This window comes from Pseudomyrmex gracilis, unplaced genomic scaffold (genome assembly GCF_002006095.1).
Source record: "Pseudomyrmex gracilis isolate BER0280 unplaced genomic scaffold, ASM200609v1 scaffold_2, whole genome shotgun sequence".
NCBI classification, from domain to species: Eukaryota; Metazoa; Arthropoda; class Insecta; order Hymenoptera; family Formicidae; genus Pseudomyrmex; species Pseudomyrmex gracilis.
The window spans coordinates 417,130-434,628 of NW_018020586.1; the positions used below are offsets into that span (position 1 = coordinate 417,130).

General features: G+C 42.5%; 4 protein-coding genes across 4 annotated transcripts; 3 read left to right on the top strand and 1 right to left on the bottom strand.

Moving 5' to 3' along the window:
- Positions 1 to 16: 16 nt before the first annotated feature.
- Positions 17 to 4,227, top strand: LOC109854397 (RING finger protein 10). Its single transcript, XM_020427453.1, has 12 exons — positions 17 to 204; positions 306 to 469; positions 544 to 758; positions 835 to 925; positions 1,024 to 1,217; positions 1,298 to 1,490; positions 1,580 to 1,708; positions 1,788 to 1,977; positions 2,075 to 2,326; positions 2,429 to 2,600; positions 2,711 to 3,168; positions 3,279 to 4,227. The coding sequence occupies exons 1-12, from the start codon at positions 135 to 137 to the stop codon at positions 3,377 to 3,379; spliced, it is 2,229 nt and encodes a 742-aa protein (XP_020283042.1). The 5' UTR covers positions 17 to 134; the 3' UTR covers positions 3,380 to 4,227.
- Positions 4,228 to 4,294: 67 nt separating this feature from the next.
- Positions 4,295 to 7,185, bottom strand: LOC109854405 (heat shock 70 kDa protein cognate 4). Its single transcript, XM_020427465.1, has 3 exons — positions 7,075 to 7,185; positions 6,727 to 6,950; positions 4,295 to 6,198 (listed from the first exon to the last, which is right to left on the bottom strand). The coding sequence occupies exons 2-3, from the start codon at positions 6,929 to 6,931 to the stop codon at positions 4,448 to 4,450; spliced, it is 1,956 nt and encodes a 651-aa protein (XP_020283054.1). The 5' UTR covers positions 6,932 to 6,950; positions 7,075 to 7,185; the 3' UTR covers positions 4,295 to 4,447.
- A 1,145-nt stretch (positions 7,186 to 8,330) lies between these two features.
- LOC109853945 (malectin-B) lies at positions 8,331 to 12,468 on the top strand. The gene is made up of 5 exons (XM_020426547.1): positions 8,331 to 8,601; positions 8,901 to 10,579; positions 10,676 to 10,858; positions 10,949 to 11,006; positions 11,086 to 12,468. Exons 2-5 carry the CDS (start codon positions 10,220 to 10,222, stop codon positions 11,289 to 11,291), a joined length of 807 nt encoding a protein of 268 aa, XP_020282136.1. The 5' UTR covers positions 8,331 to 8,601; positions 8,901 to 10,219; the 3' UTR covers positions 11,292 to 12,468.
- Positions 12,469 to 15,119: 2,651 nt separating this feature from the next.
- On the top strand, positions 15,120 to 15,994 carry LOC109853949 (fatty acid-binding protein, liver-like). The gene is made up of 3 exons (XM_020426559.1): positions 15,120 to 15,480; positions 15,715 to 15,816; positions 15,928 to 15,994. Exons 1-3 carry the CDS (start codon positions 15,226 to 15,228, stop codon positions 15,982 to 15,984), a joined length of 414 nt encoding a protein of 137 aa, XP_020282148.1. The 5' UTR covers positions 15,120 to 15,225; the 3' UTR covers positions 15,985 to 15,994.
- The last annotated feature ends 1,505 nt before the right edge of the window (positions 15,995 to 17,499 follow it).

The window sequence follows — 17,499 nt, forward strand, 5'->3', positions numbered from 1 at the left end:
TTTGGCACTGACGAAACATGGCTTATTGAAGAAGATGAAGGGTGCGCGAAAAGATATCGTTTCTCGGAGGAGAGGAGACGGAGGAGACCGTAGCCGCAACGAAGCGAGTCACCAGACAGACAGCCGTTATAATAATGGATGTAAATACGAAGATTGCGTCCCCCGTCGCGGGGTCGGTTGCTGATGGGAGAAACCATCATCGAGGTGTGTATTTTTCAAGGTCATTGTGGTTTGTGTCGTTACGCGTGAGAATCTTTTTTGGGGATCTTATTGTTGTATCTTTCTCACTTGTCTTGCGTGCGCAGATGTTAACGGGGAGTTTCATCAGGGTATTTTGCGCAAGAGAGAACCTACTGGCGCCTACAACAATGAACATCCAACAAGGTACAATATACAGAAAACAAAAGATTTTGTTAAGAGACAGAAACCTAAAGGACAATATCATGGCGGTGCAGAGACGAATTCCCAGGTTTGTTTTTTGTTTGCGAGATAATTTTTCCTGGGTGTCACTCAAGTTTTTAAATATCATGCGTATATACACAGGTAGTGGAAGAAAGGTTTCCTGAGTATGGCTCAGTATTGGTCCCAATACCAAGAAGTAAAAGAGAGAATGGCAATCATTTGCTGAATTTTCGCTACAAGCGAAATATGACGCGTGACCTACAGAGCAGGGATGTAGGGAGACATAGCAACAACAATAGATCGCTTCCACCGATACAGCGGCATAAGTACAACAAGGATCAGTTTGTACTAACCAGGTAATAGAACTTAGTTAAAATTTTATTACATTTTTCACATTCACGTTGTGACTTTTATATAAATTTTTATTGGCAGCTGTCAGTTTGTTGTAATGCGAAACGGAGATTATTCCTCACATTTGAGGAACCCCGATCTTCTGGTGGATTGGAAATTGGTTGAGCAAGTTGTGAGTTTGTATTTTTATGTTATCGATGCGCGCAATAGACTACAAGAAACGAAAACGGCAAAACACATAGATTTCGATAAATTTTATATTTTTTACAGAAATTTTACAATTCGGAGAGTCTTTCTATCTGTCCGATCTGCCTGGAGGCACCATACGCAAGTAAAATGACTAGATGTGGTCACGTTTATTGTTGGCCATGTATTCTCCGTCACTTACACGTTCACGAAGAAACGGATCATGTTTACGAGTGTCCGATTTGCCACGAATATATCTGCAAAAGTGACTTGAAGAGGTGAAATTGCGCGAAACCGTAATATAACGTCAAGAGAATAAGAAAACGTCTTCTCGAACATTTTTAATTGCACATTACAGTGTGGTCGAGATTACACGAAGCGCAGTCAAGTTGGGTGACACGATCAATCTACGTCTGATGCGTCGCGAAAAGAACTCGTTGTTTGCCACACCCGTAGAACGAGCGATTCAACCACCGACGAACTTCCTTTCCGTTTCGGAAAACAACGTCAATGGAATATATTCCAAACTTCTCATTGCGAGTGTGCAAGATGTAAGTTTGGCAACTTGGCGAAAGATATTATAATTGTCAAGAGAAAATCGCACAGAGATAATAATGCAGATAATAAATTTTATCTTCAGATTGTGTACATCATAGAATGTGAGCGTTCTGAATTACAACTCGCGCTTGAAACCAATTCGGAAATGATACTTTACATCCAGCAAGCGCTTACTGAACTGTCAAAAAGAGAGGAGAAGCTGCTGTTGAAGGTAAGAGAGTATTGGTGTATACTCCGCGACTCCTTGTGATGTGAAGTAATGAATAACGTGCGCGATATATATATCCAAGGCTACCGAGTCCAAAGACGCTTCAAGTACAGAGAACACAGCGGAAAAAGAAGATGACACCTCGTTGGGAAACGAATTAAATGCGAACAGAGACGACAATAAACCCTTAACAAAGCAGTCTTCGATAGACAGTGTTTCCAGCGACAATCAGTCAACTTCAACGTCTCCCAAGTATTCTTACTTTTATCAAGGTAAAACAATATACTCTGGATTTTAAATATCTCAGATCACATAAGAGTCCGTGCATTGTTTTCAAATCAAGTGTACATGTGTAATTTCGATTATCAGCCGAGGATGGACAGCACATATATCTACACGCGGCAAACGTGAAAATGTTGGAAATGCAATACGGAAGTTTGGAGTTTTGTCCTCCCGTAATAACGGGTAGGCTTCTCGAGAAAGAGGCGAGCATATGTACCGAAGACTTGAGACGAAGATTGAGATATCTCTGTCACTTGCCGCTTACTTGTCCATTCGAACTGGCTGAGATCGAATTGAAACCGCCGCTTGTATCGGAGGATGTTCTTCATGTTTTTGATGGTATTGATCGTTTTTGTAAACAAAATTGTTTCGGTAGAAGAGGTTTATTGATAAATCCCAATTATACGCATGCTGTCGTTTTTTTTTTTTTTTTTTAATCAGAACAACTGAAGTCGAGACAGAAATACAGACAGCAGAGAGAGCGCGAGGAGAGGAAAAGAGAGAAGAAGATCAAGGAAGAGGAGAACAGACAAATCGGCATATATCCAACGCCCAACATAGAGATCGCGTCTTATCAACATTTCCCTCAACTCCAGTCGGAATTATTTCCCAAGTAAGTTTGCGATAATTGTTACAACAGTTGTTTTGCGTACGAGAGTAAATTTTATTTATTTTTATTATATTTATTATTTTATTTATTATAGTAATTTTTTTTTTTTGCAGCGAGCTATCGATCGCAGAACCGGCGGCTACGTCGAGTATGGCTGGCAGTCCGCCTTTAAGCACGTGCGACGACATCGTCACGAGACAAGAAGCAGCAGACCATTCGTCGCAGACTCGATCGTTCGCCGACATAACAAAATCAATGTCGACGATGTTGATCACGCAGCACAACAAGTCCGCCTGGCCGGCTGTAAAGTCGAAAACTTATTCCAATATAGCGGGTACGTCCGGCAACGACGACGAGGTATCGTCTTCTACAGCAGCGACAAGGGCGAACAACAAGTCCGTCAGAGACGCTTGGCCGATTGTAAAATCAAAAACGTACTCCGGCATATGGGGAACTTCACCTGGCAAAGACGAGGAGAGCAATGCCACCAATGTCTGGTCTATGAAATCGAAGGAGAGCACGTCGTCAACGTCGTCGAACGAAGACGAAAAGAAACCGTGCGCTTCCGACCGTAAGTCGCGCAAAGCCAAATTGTCAAAATTATTAGAATACTAGTTTGTGTTGCGCAATTATTTTGCTATGTTCTAGTTTTTTTTAAATCCTGTTTATTTTTTGTTTCAGAAGCGAACGATGACGGTAACACGGTTGGCAAAAAGAAGAAGAAGAAGGGAAAGGGGACCGTGTTGTTAACAACTGGCATGACATCTGGATATTCTATATAAATTACGTGTGTAATTGTGCGTATATTCACATTTATAATTTTTTCCGCGCTATATGCGTAAGTGGCAATCGGTAATTTCGACGGATCAATCGTAGGACATTTTTTGATGATTTCGGCAATTCTCATCATCTCACTTATTGTTTGACAGCGTACCAAAAAGAAACTTGCGACCATACGTGTCTTTGCCTTTTGTTTCTGTATATAGAAATTTGTAAAATTTATTTGCCATAAAGGTTCTCGCATATTGCGCTTAAATAAACTTTTACTTATTTCCCGCCTCATATTGTTGAACGTCTGAATTATTATTGACAAGACCCCTAACACACCGCTCTCCTGTTTCGCTCACATTTCCTGTTTTTTCCTACTTTATTGATTAAAAAAAAAGTTCCTTCTATTTTGTTATTTATTTGTAAAAATTACAGAAGGTCCGTTTCTCGAAGAATGTGAATTAAAAGATCGTCCGAACTTGACACCAAGTGCGATTAGAACTTCGATATTCAATGTTTTTTTTGTTTTTTTTTGTAACCATTGTGTATACATACATGTTGTTCAATTGTACAATATCACGCTTCAACTAGCTTATTTCTACAGGGATGCGAGAAAGGTAAAGAAAAATTAGTGTCTTTTATCCGATTCGATCTCTTTCTGTATATTTGCGAAGTTTTTTGGAACGTAGAAGATTAACAACAGATCTTCGGGAGTTAAAAATTATAAGTACAATACGCAACAAGATAAATAGGTGATTATAAAGCACAGATGTGTTTATCTAAAGTACAAAAGAGAGAAAAATGAAGAGGAACTTTGAAAAGACGACGAAATCGTCGTTCGTAGATACGCAAAAAAAAAAAAGAAAACGGAATGATTAAAGCAAAGACCGTGGCTGTGTAACAATTCCATGTTCGCTTACTCAGTTTAGTTTTTTTTTTTTTTTTTTTTTTTTGGATTTTTAATTAAATTTTTTTTTTTTTACTCGCGTGTAGATCAATTGCACCAATTGCATCAGAATAATGCAATTGCTCGGATTTTATGACGACCTGGGCAGTGGCGAGTCTTAAATCGGGAGAATTGTTTAGTCGACTTCCTCGATAGTTGGTCCGGACGCGCCGCCGCCGCCGGGTGCACCGCCGGGAGCAGCACCGCCGGCTCCTGGGAAGCCGCCTGGCATGCCACCGGGCATACCACCGGCACCCTGATAGAGCTTGGTAACAATGGGATTGCAAATCGACTCCAGCTCTTTCTGCTTGTGCTCGTATTCCTCCTTGTCGGCCAGTTGATTGGCATCGAGCCACTTGATGATCTCATTGCATTTGTCCAGGATCGTCTGCTTATCCGATGCGCTGATCTTGTCTTTGAGTTTTTCATCCTCAACTGTGGACTTCATGTTGAAGCAGTAAGACTCGAGGCCGTTCTTGGCCGCGATCGTCTCCTTTTGCTTTTCGTCCTCGCTGCGATACTTCTCGGCTTCGTTTACCATTCTCTCGATATCCTCCTTGCTGAGACGACCTTTGTCGTTTGTGATGGTGATCTTATTCTCTTTACCGGTAGATTTATCCACGGCGGATACGTTGAGAATACCGTTGGCATCGATATCGAAGGTGACCTCGATCTGGGGAACTCCGCGAGGCGCGGGTGGAATGCCGCTGAGTTCGAACTTACCAAGAAGGTTGTTGTCCTTGGTCATTGCGCGTTCACCTTCGTAAACTTGGATTAATACACCCGGTTGATTGTCGGCGTAAGTCGTAAAGGTCTGCGTTTGTTTCGTAGGAATGGTAGTATTCCTTTTGATAAGCGCAGTCATGACACCGCCTGCAGTCTCAATACCAAGAGACAGCGGAGTAACATCGAGCAGGAGCAGATCCTGCACTTCCTCAGATTTATCTCCGTGCAGGATAGCTGCCTGAACGGCTGCTCCGTATGCTACAGCCTCATCAGGATTGATGGACTTGTTCAATTCTTTACCATTGAAAAAGTCCTGTAGCAATTTCTGAATCTTGGGGATACGGGTTGAACCGCCGACCAAGACGATGTCATGTATCTGCGCTTTATCCATTTTAGCGTCGCGCAACGATTTCTCAACGGGTTCGAGGGTACCGCGGAAGAGATCGGCGCAAAGCTCTTCGAAACGCGCCCGGGTAATGGATGTATAGAAGTCGATTCCCTCATACAGCGAATCGATCTCGATACTGGCTTGCGTAGACGACGACAGTGTACGCTTCGCGCGCTCGCACGCTGTACGCAAACGACGGAGAGCACGCTTATTCGAGGTCAGATCTTTCTTATATTTACGTTTGAATTCCTGTACGAAATGATTGACCATACGGTTGTCAAAGTCCTCGCCACCCAAGTGGGTGTCACCAGCTGTAGACTTGACCTCGAAGATGCCATCCTCGATAGTCAGGATGGACACGTCAAAAGTGCCACCACCGAGATCAAAGATAAGGACGTTACGCTCGCCCGTGGCCTTTTTATCAAGGCCGTACGCAATTGCGGCGGCGGTGGGCTCGTTAATGATACGTAATACATTCAAGCCCGAGATGGTACCAGCGTCCTTCGTTGCCTGACGCTGCGAGTCGTTGAAGTAGGCAGGGACGGTGATCACTGCATTGCTTACAGACTTGCCCAGGTATGCTTCCGCGGTCTCCTTCATCTTGACCAAGACCATCGAACTCACCTCTTCAGGGAAGAAAGTCTTCATCTCTCCTTTGTACTGAACTTGAATTTTAGGTTTGCCACCGTCGTTTACCACGGTGAACGGCCAATGTTTCATATCAGCCTGGATGGTGGGATCCTCAAAACGACGACCAATGAGTCTTTTGGCGTCTAGAAATCAAAATAAAATATCCAAAATCTTTAGTTGATATTCCGCACAATAAATCTAATAAAGAAAAAGTTAAATAAAAAAAAAATGTAATAAAGGCTGTGAATATTTATTTGATTCAAATATAACTCTCTGATCGAAGTTTCTTATTTATAATTTATCTCAACAATAACTAATAATTTATAATCCATTGAAACATTAACTTCTTATAGCTTTTTGTTTAAAAATTCAAAATGGCTGTGGGAAGTATTGCTTAACCGCGTGTTATTAATCTCTGATTACAATTCAAGTTTTCCACGAGTGTTATCTGATTCCGCCATGTTAATCAATCAAGGACATGACCGTGTACGAGCAAAAAATCTTTCTTCTATCTCTTCATATAATAACATAAAACAATAAAATCTCTCGCTGTTATCTCGACCACGATGATGAAGCGATCATCAAGATCTCTATGACTCACAACTCGAACACTATGACGCAATTTCCGTGCGTAATGGGGTGAGCGAATGACAAAAAAAGAACGGACTTACCGAAGATGGTGTTGTTGGGGTTCATGGCGACCTGGTTTTTGGCGGCATCTCCGATGAGACGCTCAGTTTCCGTGAAGGCCACGTAGCTGGGCGTCGTGCGATTACCCTGATCATTTGCGATGATCTCGACTTTGCCGTGTTGGAAGACGCCGACGCAAGAGTAGGTCGTGCCCAGATCGATTCCCACTGCTGGAGCTTTCGCCATGTTTCTTTTTTCTCCGGTTCTGCAAGATCACGAGAATTCGCAAGATTTAGTAGAACGCGATAACGCCAATATCGTTTAGATAAGATCTCAGCACAGGAGTCGAGGCTCCTTCACTGAACGAGATAAACGCGCGTTTAACATACTTTGAAAAAGAGAGCTTTGTTCGCTTAGTTTGAAACAAATTCAGTCGCTTCGTAGGACAGCGAAGAAGTTCCTCGTGCACGATTCGCAACGAAAGTGACGAGATCGCGCTCGCGGCCCTCTATATAACGCCCTATGCGACAGTTCTGGAATGTTCCTTGCGGTGCGGGAGCTACGCGGACCAATCGCGGCGCCGAATTCTCCTCGAGGCCGCGCGCGATTGGTCGAGACGCATCGACCGTTTTTCACCACTCGAGTCAGTCGAGCGATCGCAACGAGCGTCTATCGATCGCGCAAACACGCCACGTGATGACGACATCGCGCGTCTCGCGTCTCGTCAGAGCGAACGAGATTTTTGTCACTCGTAAATTTCGAGTCGATCCTTCGGCGCGATCGGTCCGCCAGAATTGTTCGATCGATTGCACGCGAAGGGTAGGTCACTTCCGCTTTCTGGAACAGCCGGAAGTTGCGCGCACAGAATGACGAAGAACGTTCACGAGCTTGATTCCATCGTTCGCCGCGCGCACCGACCGCGCTCGTGTGCGCGCGAAACGCACACACACACGAGCGGTAATGAAAAAGCATGGCATGACACACACGCCCCAAGGTCCCGAGAAATACGCGTGTAACTGACGTCAATAAAAATTGATCGCCATACGGGGAGAGATTAACTAGTTCCTCCTTCTTCCTTATTGTCCAGGAGGAAATTCTCGCGAGGTCATTCTCGAGAGACTTCATTGATGCGTTTTTGACGAGTAATACGACCAGAATTTGCTAGCGAGTAGAATTTTCTAGAACTCTCCGTCCACACCGACAGGTGATCGCATTTCTATCCTACACACATGTACAAGAGAGAAACTAAATATGATGAGACTTTGCCACACGCAAGTTTGAAACCTGGTCTGAAAATCGTTTGATTTAAATAACCGACTTTTCCGGTCTTTTTACAGGTCGAGTAGTTCATTTCGCTTATGTTCCCAGTTGTCGAGGAGGGATCGAATCTCTGATGAGTTTTTTACGAGCGGAAAATTTGATGATCACGTGTATGTACTTGCGTAACGTTAGAGTTTCATGAGGAAACTGCGAGAAAATGTCAGCAATTACTCGAATGAGAAATTCAGACCTGAGGATTCAAAGATGATTCGGTCGCATTGTGTTGTGCATACAATGACGAGTGGATAATAAACCGCAAAACATGTTAAGTAACAATTATTATATTCTGGAAACGTTGTAGCACCGAGAATCGTCGACAAAATTGCTGAATAATTGTATTGTAATTTCGTTGTATATATTACATGACGCACATATATGTGTGCGTTTGAACTATTGCTATCTACTACGTTTCAAAAGACACGTGTGTGCGAGAGATAGCACGCTGATATATACGTCCGATAAAAAAAAAAAAAAAAAACTATGCCTCAATGTTACGATATGCATCGAGTTTATAAAACAGTCGCAAGTGTAATTTGTGCGATCGATAATTTCTCAGCCACGTTTAGACGAGGTGCTCGAAGGTGCTCGAACGTTGTGTACGTTGAGGGTAACAGTTTTCGACTCGAGTCATTTAAAAACGATATGAAACTTGTTTCGACGACTGAATAAAAAAAAAACATAATTACATGTGTAATTGAAAGACACGGAGGTGTTTACAATCTCGCAAAGCTTTGCGACGATGGTCGCGTTTTTTTTGTAAAACGATGCGGAAAATGATCGATCTCGAACGATCAGTTTCGGTTGCGCAAAATTTTTCGCAGCGTTCACGCATTTTTGAGAATGCAGCATTTTGTGTGCGTGCGCGCTAAAGCGGCGTCTGTCTGTGTGTTGCTAGGCCAGATCAGGCATCAAGAGGTACGACGCACCGCAATAACGGTCATCGTTTCAAATCAAGGAAGCTGCGGTACAATGATCCGCCAGGGTCTCTCCCACACATGCACAAACATTCAGGCGTCATGCTCATGCTCATCCAACACGGGACCAAGTTTTTATGCAAAACAAAGAATTGAGAAGCGCGAGTAATTTTTACGCCACGTAGCAATTTTCCACTTTCTAGAGCGAACAAACGTATAAAAGATTCAAACGCGTCTTTACGTGTATAAAACAACGCGCTTTTATGTGTGTTTAAAACATTTATACACACACGTATACTTTCATCTCTCTCTCTGGAAGAAAGTTAATTTCGAAGTTCACAAGAAAATCAGCGCGGCAGTTGTCGCGGACAATTATTCAACAATTCGTTCGTAAAATTGGGAGCACGTTGCGGAAAGAAAAGAAGGAAGGAGATAGAAAAAGAGAGAGAGAAGTGTGCGTAAAGTGTATATACATGTATATACACTTTATACACATATATACAAGTTACGCTGAAGTATTTTCGAATTTCATTGAAACTCTCACTGAAAATAAACACAGACCTCGAATAAGTATAGCAGCGATATAACAGGACTGGAGGTTTGTTTCTAATAATTTATGCTTGTCATCGTGTGTGTGATTAAAAATAACGTGGCGCACACACGCACACACGATGACAAATTGTCCGAAACAAACCTCGAATTTTATTACATCGCTGCTCGAGGTCTGTGTTTATTTTCAGAAAGAGTTTCAATGTTCAGCGAGGAAATTAAAACTGTTTCGCGTGTTTTTATTTTTATGACCTTTGTGTGTCTCTTCTTCTCGTCACCGGAATGTATTTATTTATCCGTTCGTTTTTACCGACATATTAACATTTGGACGAGCACAAGACGCTGGCGACGCTCGACGGACGTTGGTCGCGTCGCCGAGGCAATCTTGACACGTCGATACAGAGGAGATCCTAAACCACACGGGTGCCGCAACGCGGCATGACACGGCTATATATAACATATTTTTCCGCAGAGACTCGTTCGTAACGCACACGTAGCGCGCGGCATATCCGCATGCCATGTGCGTTCGTTTGCAGCACGAAGTATAGGATCGGTCAATTTGATCGGGGAACTCGATGCTATTCCAGGCGAGTCCGGACACGTAAACACGCGACGAAAAACGCTGGTAAAAAAAAAAAAGAAAAAAAACAACCCGCTAATTTCTGAGAAACGAGTTATGAGCACGTTGTTCCCCGCGCGGAACGAGCCGAGTTACGTCGTGTCGCGAATGACACACTGTTCGCTGTAAAGAATGCGACTGCCAACGGGGAACGACGGTATCACGGCGACACTGCTGGTGCTGCTCGCCATATTTACTTTCCGATCTCATTGCCTGGAGGTGATATACGCCATCAACGCGGGCGGTGACAGACACGTCGACAGCTACGGGATACGATACGCCAAGGATCCGCTGATGGGGAGAGTCGGGACCGCGTCCGATTATGGCAAGCAGCTGATCATAGGACGTGTCAACACCATGGACCAGATTCTGTACCAGACCGAACGCTATCATCACAGCACCTTCGGGTACGACATACCGATCAGCAAGAACGGAGATTATGTGATGATACTCAAGTTCTGCGAGGTCTACTTCAACTCGCCGAATATGAAGGTACATATCTGAGATAAATATTCGTGAGGAAACGATTCATTTCTGTCACATTGATTTGTTCATTCAATTTGTTGTGATTGTTTTTGTTTCTCACAGGTATTTGATGTCGTGCTGAACGGCGATCACACTGTGGTCACCGATCTGGATATCTTTGAGAGAGTCGGTCGCGGTGTCGCCCATGATGAGTACGTTCCCTTCAGGGTGCAGGATGGAAAGTTGATTTACAACGACGAGGAATCGGATATTCTAGCAGGAAAGATAAGAGTAGAATTTATAAAGGTGAGTCTTCCTGATGTTTCAGTAAACATTTTTGTGTGTATTTTGTTATCTTTGTTTTTTTTTTTTTATAAATTGTGTCGATTTTTACAGGGCTACCGAGACAATCCAAAAATAAACGCCATAGCTGTTATAAAAGGCACCTTGGATGGTTTGTATCTAACTTTTCTCGAATCTTGTTTTTTTGTTTTTTGTTGTTGTCAGAGTTTTACAACCGTATTTCCGCGCAGATATCCCGCAATTGGGACCGATACCGCAAAATCAAGAGGAATTTTACGCCGCGCCGGAAGAGGAGGAGGAGACTGTACGTAGCAGACACACAAGCGGGCCCAGAACACCCGACCCGTACTCGATAGAGGATTCGTCTGTGATGTTACCTGTTTTTGTAGCCATCGGCGCTTTTATCCCTTTACTATTCTGTCTATGTAGATTATAAGCGAGCGAAAAACCGTATGCACACGTGTGTGTGTATGTGAGCGTGCGTATGTGTGTGTGCATCTAGAAATGCCTTGTACTTAACGGTGACAGTGTTCCCAAGTGATTTAGACCCGCTCATAAATTTCATGAGAGGAACGTCTGAATATGTAAATAGCTAATTAATTATTACGCTTTGCGCGCATTATAACAAAAACCAGCGTGAGAGTAAACACACGTATTTATTGCTAATTTATAAATCTAGGGATTTTTTTAATGCCGCCTCGCTTTTCGCGCCTTCACTTGTCGTTTTATTCGAGCGCCAGAGTGGTTTTTCTAGTGGAAGTAAAGGAGAGCAATTTTTTTTATATCTTTCTCTTCGCGCGAGACTTTGCGACATTTAGCGTCAAGCATTCGGTCATTTATTGTTGCACAATTATCTGTATAATTTTTACATTAATTGACTTAATACGCGTCTTTTAAGGAAATAAAAAATTTATTATTATTTTTTTTTTATGCAAATTGATATTTGCAGTCGTTTCCGGGACGAGTGGAAGTGCGAAAAAAATCTCCGATGTATAGAGATATGTCTCAGAAAAATAATCCTTCGTTTTCCGTTTCACCAATGTCTCAACCAAGCGTGGATGTCGAAGTAAAATCGAAATGAATTTTGCTAGTTAGATCAATTCTAAAAACGAGATTAGTAAAATTATATACAGTCTTTGACTCTAGGACAATCTACATTTGTATTTGTAGTCACACTTCGTACGCGTCAGATATAAATGTAGGTGACACCTAGGTATATACATATATACATATATATATATATATATATATACATAGGGAGTAAGAGAGAGAAAAAACTTCCAGGGACGTGAGGTGATTTGTGCTGCCGAAATCTTGTCACGACATTGTGTTCTGTATTTTAATATATCGTATTTTCTGTAGTTTATTATATACATCATGAAACACACTCGTCTCATCTTACTTCTCGCACAATCTGATCCCAAAGAGAGAAGATTTTTTTCGCGAATACGTTGAATTATAATATTATTTATTAACATACGTCCGGGGTTGTGACTTCGATTCGATAGACAATTTTGTAGAATCCATCAAGCACCAAAGTACAGTAATTTTATACAGTAATTTTTTTTTTTGCGCACTTGGAATAAACGAAAACCTGTGTTGTTGGTTTATTACAGTCTTTTGTTTTTAATGTTTTCTCATTACTTTGAAAAACGACGGAAAAGTGGAAGAGTCCTGAGTCTTCGTGTGTTCCTACGACTTTGCGACGTCGCGCACACTCACCTCGACAGACATTTATCTAACAGATAATTCGCGGAGTGCTTTTTCTATCAGTACTTTTCTCTCTTATCGGAAATACATGCGCTCATTTCTTCGAAAAGAAATGATTACGCGCTATCTTCACTTCTGTTTTTTTTTTTATTTTTTTATTTTTATCTTTGGACATTTCGCGCAAGATATGTGTGCGAAACGAGAACGTAATTCGTAGATTAACGCAAGTTTCTCAGCGCCGCGCCCATCCTCTTTCTCAACGTAACAATATTTATTTATTTATTGTTAATAAAAACAAAATTCTCATCGCACGTGTTTTATAAATCGCCAGTAATGCAAACCTTACATATATATATATATATATATATATTTTGCAGTGACGAGGAGGAGATGTGTGTGTAGCTGGTACGAAACTATCGTCCGACTTTATTATCGATCGTGCGATTGTTCGCGTACCGGCGAAGAGCGAGAGAGAAAGATAGAGAGATAGAGACAGAGAAAGAAAGAAAGGTACAATAAATTCAATTGAACGTCGTGCAACGTAAAGAATCGTACGTTCTTAATAGGCATAAGTTCATTCATCCCTTATGAGACGACGGGACGTCACGTGACTCGGCGCGACGACGAAGCGCATCGCGCGCCGCATCGTCTAAAGTCTTTGATGTATGCTCATCACCGGCAATTAGCTTTCAAGTCATGGCTGTACTTATGGTTTCGAAGGCGGGACACAGGCAATCTGCGAAGGGAGTGGCAATCATCCCTCTTTCCCTTCGAAAGCAAGAGAAAGAGAAAGAGAGAGAGAGAGAGCGACGAGCGTTTTATTATTTGTAATAGCGTTTTATCAACCGACTGACGTAATAAATAAAAAAAAAAAAATTACATGTACGTGTAAAAATTGCAAACACGCTTATCTGTTGCAAACAAGATCTTAAATAATTTCGACGGAAGATAATTTTCCGTGTCGTGAACAGATTATCGAAACTTTTTTTTCGATATCTTTACCGCCGATAGAAAGTTTTTTGATAACTCTCGCTCGCGCGCGATACAACGTACAAAAATGCAGCGAGTTTAATTTTAGCGTATGATGAATTTTTAAAAGATCGTTCTCTGAAAATCCCAATGTTACTTGGGCTGTTACATATACGTATGTAGAAAGTAATTTCAAAGAGCCACGGATAATATGCGTGATCGCTGTTTATACGACGATATTGTATTTCCTCATATGTCCAGAGAGACGCGATTGCGTCGCTCTCGTTGCCGAGCGCATAAAATTAATTTTGCTTATTGTGCATGTGTAACGTGCCGGTTAATGTGTTTTGAAACTATCCGTTTCGAAGTCCATTTGTAAAGTAACGTTTTTTGCAATATTTTCGAAATTTTATAATCGTTAAGATGTAGTAAATATCGATTTTCGCAAAAACCTATAATGTAATTCGTAGCTGATGTGAAGAAGAAGTATAAAAAAACAAAAAAAACGTCTATTGTTTATAATCGTTCGTCGAAACACATTGTTATCTTTGTACGAGCTCTGTTGCTCAAATATATTTGGTTTTAATCGGGTTGTTTTCCTCGTCATCTCACAGCGACAGAAGAATATCATAAGAATGCGACTAATCGCATATTGAGAAAAATATCGGCTACCAAACAGCTGACGTACATGTTTGATTTATTGTTAGCAGTTGGCACTTGGACTCTTGTCTCGATTAGTGTCATCATGACGAATGTTGTCAAAGTCTGAGATGTATATATATATGTAATTGAATTATAATTATCAGGTGAGATCAGGTTGCGAAAGAGATCTCGTACCGTTTGCGATAAGTCCGTCACCTGTTTGTTGTTCAACTTTGTACCGTCTTGCGATAAGTGTTGTTTACGCGTTTAATAGGGGAATTTTCTTCCAAAATTAGCGATAAAATCCGGTCAGTCAACGATAAGGGAAGCGCAATGTACAAAATTAGTTGTTTTCATTTGATAAAAAAAAGTAATTTATCTGATGACACGATAATCGGTGTCTCTAAACAACCGATTGGTGGCTTAGATCAGAAAAAATTCGAATATTTCTAGACTCCCAAAGAGCTCGTTCAACGAATTAATCGTGGAAGTTCGCTACTACACGTGTAAAATTGAATTTCACGCGTGGAAACGCTTCTGCGCTTCTCTAAGAAGAAAGACATTGAATTTGCTCGCTCTTGAACCGGCGCAGGATGTAAGTCGCAAACGCGACCAACACACAAGTGGCTGCAAATAGACGCAAATAAATGCATCTCTCTTCCGTTCCTCGCGGCCATGTGCTTCTGGCGCACGCAGACAGACATCGCCGTGCGCGGAAGGGCCCCGTGTACCGTCAGTGTTTGACGCGATGATAAAACGACGGACCCGGGCCCCGGTCTCTATCCGCTTGTCGACGATAATCTGTGACGAATAACTTTGTCTGGAATCATCCAGCAGATTGGCCGGCGGTGATCTCCCCCTTGCCGCGGTCGCGGAGAGAGCCGGCGGCGGGTCCCTCAACGAAACCCCTCCGGATGTCGTTATAAAAGCCCGGCGCGCTCCCGACGTGTCGTGCGTCTTTCCTCGACGGCGAGACTCGAGACTTGTGCGGCGTGCGATTCTTAAAACAGTATCTCGACGTGTACACACACATACACACATTTGTCATCATGGTGCAGATCGCTGGAAAATATCAGCATGTCTCGAACAACAACTACGAGGAGTACATAAAGAGCCTCGGCCAGCAAGACCGCGCTTCCGAAGCGCTCAAGTCGTCACCGCTAGTCGAGATTCAGAAGCTGAACGACAATCCGGAACAGTGGAAGGTCACAGTCACCGTCTCGGGCAAGACTTTCGCCACAACCTTCCTCTTCAACCAGCCTTACGACGAGGTGCTCCCGTCTCTGCCGGACGTTACCGTCAAGGTGGGTTTTTACGCAAGTGTTCCGTTTGTTTGTGCCGTTTGTGAAAGAATTGCAAGTTGAGTAAATTTGTAACAAAATGTTTGAGACTTAAAGAAAAAACTATCTCCGGACGCGCAAAATGTACGTCGTGCGTGTTGTAGGATCGTAGAGTTTAAATCGTTCCAGATTTCCTATCCTGTAACACACACACACACACACACACACATAAAATTTATTATATATTTCTTGCCGCAGAGCTTGACCACGAAGGAAGGCGACAACTTCAAGACCGTGAGTGAGTTAGGTGATATCCAAGTGACTCGACTCTACAAGTTCACAGACGCCGGAATGACTGTGGTAAGTGTGTGATCTCGACATGTAGGAAAAAAAAAAAAATTGTAACGGCACCAAGTCGATGTAACGAGATCTCCGCGATATATGCTCACAATGTTTCTCATTCTCTTTCAGGATTTATCCTCCAACAAAAGCGACGTTAAGGCCTCGCGCACGTACAAAAGACTGTAAAAAAAAAAAACAAAAATGCTGTTTCTAATATTTAAAATACATTATATCGCACTGTTGTATTAAACAAAAGTTTCAATTGAAGAAAACGGACTTCTTCTCTCTTTTCCCGTCACTCTCTCCTCCACTTCTCTCATTATTTTCCGAAATCTTATTTTAATCGATCACTCACGCAAAAAAAAAAAATCATTCGTACGATAGGCGGAACGGTTGATTAGAGACAGACATGAGAAGAAACAAAAGAACAAAACGTACGTAGTTTTTACAATTCAAACGTAATACGTCATTTATTCTTAAGTATGAATTCTGAGAAAGAAAAATTGTGATGTGTGCGCGCGCGCGCACGCGCGTACACAAAGATCAGAACTATACGCATTTTTTTTTTTTTTTTTTTTTTTCTGTAACACGCGTGTGTGTATTCGTATCGCTAAGGCTATTACTCTCTTTAATACGAAGCGCCGCATTTTTTTTCGCGCGCGTTGTACCGACCAACGTGTGCGCGCGCCAACTGCGATTTTGTGTGTGCGTTCGCACATCTCTCCTCGGGAGAGGACAAAAGTCTTCGTGCCGTTGTTTTCTTCGAGATCAAACTCGGAAGACGTTCAAGGTTTCATATTTTTGTGATGCAACGCGAGAGAGACCGATATGCAAAAAAAATTCTTTTATCGATTCATTGCGCGCGCGCGCGCGCACGCACGCACACACAACCGCACAATATTCGGTACAGCGCGTGGTCGCTGGGAATACATTATATCATCATCATCTTCGATTCTCGCAATTAGACGCGAAAGGAAATAATAATAAAATCTTCACAATCGATCGGACGTGATAGTCCGTACAACGAAACCAATTTTCGATTCTGCGATCATCGTACGCAGTTGTTCGAGCGCACGCTTTTGTTTTTCGGGATTGCCGTTGCGTTCTTCTTCAAGGGAAAACGCGCTATCGGGGGCCACTTGGTGCACTTGTTAACGCGCGATAGCGACCGATAGCGCGCGTCCCGAAACGCGCCGGCAGTTTTCCTCCTCGACGACAACAACGACGACGACGACGACGACGACAACGGAAGCATATGAACATCGAGCTACGAAGCGTCAAGCCGCAAGTCCGCTCGGCGAACGGAACCGACGGAACCGACACCGAGAGAAATATCACGGGATCGATTTCGCGCGCTCGTTCGTCGCTCTAAGCGTTCGCACGGCTTTCGAACATAAAAAAGAGAGAACTGTCGAAATTTGTGCGGAGTAAAAGCTTTCAAGCACACGTACACAAGCGATCACTCAGTGTCGTCGATCGCATCTCTGAGAAATATGTGGTTTCTCAAAAAAGAAAACGAAAAAAAATCCCCAAACAAAAGAAATTCTACACGCGTTTCTCGCGTTCGTTCTCTTTCCACACTTTTCTCTCCTCTCTCTCTCTCTCTCTTTCTCTCTTACTAAAACCTTTGGATTCTCCACTTCTTCTCGCTTTCCGTTCATATACACACATAAACCTTTCGCTTCTCTGGTATACACTTGG